The sequence below is a fragment of the Sinocyclocheilus anshuiensis genome, unplaced genomic scaffold (assembly GCF_001515605.1).
Source record: "Sinocyclocheilus anshuiensis isolate Anshui unplaced genomic scaffold, SAMN03320099.WGS_v1.1 scaffold1500, whole genome shotgun sequence".
Taxonomy (NCBI): domain Eukaryota; kingdom Metazoa; phylum Chordata; class Actinopteri; order Cypriniformes; family Cyprinidae; genus Sinocyclocheilus; species Sinocyclocheilus anshuiensis.
In genome coordinates, this window is record NW_015537960.1 from 1,239,093 (window position 1) to 1,244,048 (window position 4,956).

A 4,956-nucleotide genomic window follows, 5' to 3' on the forward strand; every position below is an offset into this window, starting at 1 on the left:
GCCGATACCGATAACAGAAAAAATGAGCATTTATCGGCCGATACCGATATGGTGGCCGATATATCGTGCATCCCTAGTCAGTATACGTCTGTGATCAAGCAGCAGATTTTAAGACATCTGGTCCCTTCCTGGGTTTTTAGGTACTACAAACCCCTGCCAAATGGTGTTTTGCAGTTACATGTGTTGTTAATCCCATTTACTATGTGAAACATAGTGAAACAGTGTGAGGTGGGACCAATTAAACAGCCGTCCATTATAAATAAGCGAAAAGGGGCGAGAGGTCGGGCTCCAGAATGAATGAGTCATGGAGTTTCTGCAACTCCTTTAAAAATCCTATATTCACATCCTATTATTGCTTAAAAAACAGTGAATGCATACTGTGAAACACAAACGCTATTTTATTATGTATGAGTACCCTTACCAAAAAGTAGTATACTTCAAGTTTATTTTAGTAAGTATACTTAAGTAAAGTTCAAGTATATTTTTAAGTGTACTTTATGTAGTAAGTATACAAATATCAGTGTACTAGTAGTATACTTGTAAGTGTACTATTTCAATACTCCTTGGGACTAAATTGACCCACTTTCTAGTATAAAAGTATATACCCGATATACTTTTAAGTATACTTTAAGTATAACAGTAGTAAACTTTGAGGAAGATTATTTGATTTATTCCTTAAACTGAAGTTCATAATTGTTATCTGAATCTGTTTTTTGAAAGTAATTAATACTTTTATTCAGCAGGGATGCATTAAATTGATCAAAAATGACAGTGACATTTATAATGTTACAAAAGATTTCTAGTGACCAATCAGCATTCGGGATGGGAACCAGGACAGAATATATCGGTTTTTATAATAAACATTAATCAGAAGTTAATTTTCTTGCTGTCAGAATAATGCATTAGGCTTTTACATTCAATTATAAGACCGTCTAATCTGTCTAATCTTTTATAAATCAATTAAATCACAGTCATATTCTGGTTCTTTGAGTGTGCAGTATAGATCAGATGGTCTCTACGTACCTCTATGAGAGTTTCTTTAGATCTGAAAAGCTCTTTTTAGTTTCAAGTGTTTGTTCTTAGTTTCTTGGAAACCTTCAGATTCTGTTGTAAATTCACTGCAGGGTCTCATTGATTTTTCCACATGAAGCCCCACTGTGGGCTTTAAGATCATCTAATTCGATTTAAGAGAGTACAGGTTCAAGTGAAAAAGGGTGAAGTTTGGTGAGAAGAGATCGACAGGTTTCTCATGGAAGTTGAAAACTAATGTGCAGTATGCAGTAAGAAGAATGAATTTCACACTTTATTCCACCACATAAATTACATGCCGACCACAAACTGAACAGATTTTTATTGTAATTAGTGTAATACCATCAATTTCAGATAAACCCACCCTAAACATGTCAATGAGACGGTCGTTTCTTGATGAAGTGGATAGTCAGAGTGAAGTGACCCAGACTTTCTACTGTCAGAAGCCTGTTTGTGTTTGTGTTTGTGTGTGTGTTTTTACAGGAGGTTGTTATTCTCTGATTCAGCAGTGCTGTAATCCTAGTCATGAGTTTGTCATGTTCAGGTTCTGCTTAAGAAAGCACAGCTGTGTGAGGAGCGATCGAGTGCAGATGTTGGTAATGGTCTGATCAGAATATTATCTCAGCAGGGAGAGAGAGGAAGAGAGAGAATTCGGGCATCCTTTCACAGGCTGAGGGATCTCTGCCGCCTGTCTTTGATCCGTGATCATTTGCAGCTGATCGTGCTGTCTTAATATCTGAGTGAAAGTTGGCAGGACTTCATTTTGTGTCAGCTGAAAATAGTTTTCAGTGAAAAATGACTTTTTAGTGAAAAGAGTTTTTGCACATTAAGATACAGTGGCTTTACGCTGTTGCTATGATTTTGCTGGAGTGTTTTGAGTGGCTTTAGATTGTTGCTATGCTGTTGCTAGGGTGCTCTGAGTGGCTTTAGACTGTTACTGTGCAGTTGCTAGGGTGATCTGAGTGGATATAGATTGTTGCTATGCTGTTGCTAGGGTGCTCTGAGTGATTTTAGACTGTTGCTGTGCAGTTGCTAGGGTGATCTGTGTGACCTTAAGCTGTTGCTAGGTGCTCTGAGTGTTTAGACTGTTGCTATGCCATTGCTAGGGTGTTATGAGTGGGTTTTAGACTGTTGCTATGCCATTGCTAGGCTGCTCTGAGTGGCTTTAGACTGCTGCTATGCTGTTGTCAGGGTGCTCTGAGTGTTTAGATTGTTGCTATGCTGTTGCTAGGGTGATATGAGTGATTTTAGACTGTTGCTGTGCAGTTGCTAGGGTGATCTGTGTGACCTTAAGCTGTTGCTAGGTGCTCTGAGTGTTTAGACTGTTGCTATGCCATTGCTAGGGTGTTATGAGTGGGTTTTAGACTGTTGCTATGCCATTGCTAGGGTGTTATGAGTGGGTTTTAGACTGTTGCTATGCCATTGCTAGGGTGTTATGAGTGGGTTTTAGACTGTTGCTATGCCATTGCTAGGGTGTTATGAGTGGGTTTTAGACTGTTGCTATGCCATTGCTAGGGTGTTATGAGTGGGTTTTAGACTGTTGCTATGCCATTGCTAGGGTGTTATGAGTGGGTTTTAGACTGTTGCTATGCCATTGCTAGGGTGTTATGAGTGGGTTTTAGACTGTTGCTATGCCATTGCTAGGGTGTTATGAGTGGGTTTTAGACTGTTGCTATGCCATTGCTAGGCTGCTCTGAGTGGCTTTAGACTGTTGCTATGCCATTGCTAGGCTGCTCTGAGACTGTTGCTATGCCTGCTATGCTGTTGTCAGGGTGCTCTGAGTGTTTAGATTGTTGCTATGCTGTTGCTAGGGTGATATGAGTGGCTTTAGACTGTTACTGTGCAGTTGCTAGGGTGATATGAGTGGCTTTAGATTGTTGCTATGCCATTGCTAGGGTGCTCTGAGTGTTTTTAGACTGTTGCTAGCTTAGCTAACTAGTTGATAGCTTAGTGAAGCAGCAACACATCTTTCCTTAACAAGACAGAAGATTTAACAAATCATTCAGGACTAGGTACAAGCTAAAGTTTAATACAAAGGGTTAAAGGTTTGTTCAAATCACTAACACTAAATATATTTTTATTTAATGTTGACTAAGTAAAATGACTGGAGTAGGAAATTAAAGAAACAAGTGAAAGTAACTAAGTTTTGTGTGTATTTGTATCTGTGTTACAGAGGGCTGTTTGCTAGTCACTACACAGAAACACACTACCTGGAGGATGGAAGTGCCGTCACCACCTCACCGAATGTCATGGTAAGATCACAAGCAACCGCTGCTTCCATCCAAATTTAACCCAACGCCTACAGAACACATGGCAATGTGCACTTCCTGTAACAAACCCCTATTATTTCATTTGAGCTATATATATGTATATATGTGCGTGCGTGTGTGCGTGTGCGTGTGTGTGTGTTTGAGACATATCGCCTTCAGTGATTTAAAGCATATATTTTAAACTCATGACGCAAAGCCCACATTTCTTTCCTGTATCTGCTCATTTCAGACCTTCTATTTTACCTAAACCAAACCTGCAGTTAAGAACCCGTCTTATCACTGATCTCCGCCCTCACGACAGCTGGATGATCTTGTGTCAAAAGTTTTAGAGAAGAGGTGGTCAAGCGAGGGCCACCGGGAGTGCAGAAACCACCCATGATGCACCTCTGTGTGTTTTAAGTGTTTAGATTGCAGCTCAGATTACTATTTAGAGTAACAGACACATTGAGGCCTGAAGGCATGTAAGAGCAAACCTCTGAGGAGCACCTCTGGGTCACTGAACCTGTCTTCCTCAATCTGCTCTCCAGCGGACTGCCGGCTTCCCTCGCCAGACAATTTGAGCCAAACTCTTTATGAAAAGAAAACATGTGCTATCAGATATACAGCAAAGAAAGTAGGCAAGGCAATTACATCATTACTGTTGCTCCTAGTTCGTGTTAGAGATTTAAACAAACTTTGAACCTTTTGTATTGAGCTTTTGCTGGTATCTAAAGAAAGGTGTGCCTCAATCTGCTGTCCAGCGGACTGCCGGCTTCCCTCGCCAGACAATTTGAGCCAAACTCTTTATGAAAAGAAAACATGTGCTATCAGATATACAGCAAAAGAAAGTAGGCAAGGCAATTACATCATTACTGTTGCTCCTAGTTCGTGTTAGAGATTTAAACAAACTTTGAACCTTTTGTATTGAGCTTTTGCTGGTATCTAAAGAAAGGTGTGCTGTTACTTCACTTTAGCTCAGAGCAAACCAGCAATGGCATAGCAACACTCTTAAGCCACTCAGAGCACCAAGCAACAGCATAGCAATGGTCTAATCCACTCAGAGCACCTCAGTAATGATATAATAGGGTCAGTTAAGCACTAGATGTTTCACAACACCGGAGGGTGAGATTTCATAAACCATTGTGACTTTTTCAGCATATTCAGCAGATTTTCTCAGCAGTGTGAGGCAATAAGCACCCCTGCTTTGTTTGGATGGGAAAGGAGAGTTCAGGTCATCCAGAAACAGCAGCGCTCCTCGACCTGGATGTCATCAGAGGGAGCAGTGCTGAGTTTGGGCTTCGTAAACTGATTTGGGATTTTGGAACACAAAATAAGACAGATGCTCTGTCAACCTGAGTGCAGAAATTGATGTTTCTCACATACACATAAAGACAAATTCCAGTTTTATTGTGTAGGTTTTGGGAGATTGTTCAGAAGAGTTACATTACTTGATGATTCGATATTCATTATTTTCTCTTATTATTTGGAAATTGATAGACGAAGTCAGAGTATTCTGAATTCTAGTGAGGTATGTATTTATTTATTTATGCATTCATTTGTGCATTTAAAATGTATACTTTTAATGCAAATTAAGTCAATGTGGATACAAAAGTCTTCCAATTGATATATATATACAGTATCTCACAGTACACCCCTCACATTTTTGTAAATATTTTAT

The 4,956-nt window shown here is 39.7% G+C and overlaps 1 protein-coding gene across 1 annotated transcript in view; it reads left to right on the top strand.

Moving 5' to 3' along the window:
* Window positions 1-4,956, top strand: part of LOC107666893 (zinc metalloproteinase/disintegrin-like) — a 66,321-nt gene that overhangs the window by 53,288 nt on the left and 8,077 nt on the right. The window contains exon 4 of the mRNA XM_016458411.1: window positions 3,203-3,281. Coding sequence (XP_016313897.1) covers window positions 3,203-3,281 — 79 coding nt within the window. The remainder of the gene's footprint in view (window positions 1-3,202; window positions 3,282-4,956) is intronic.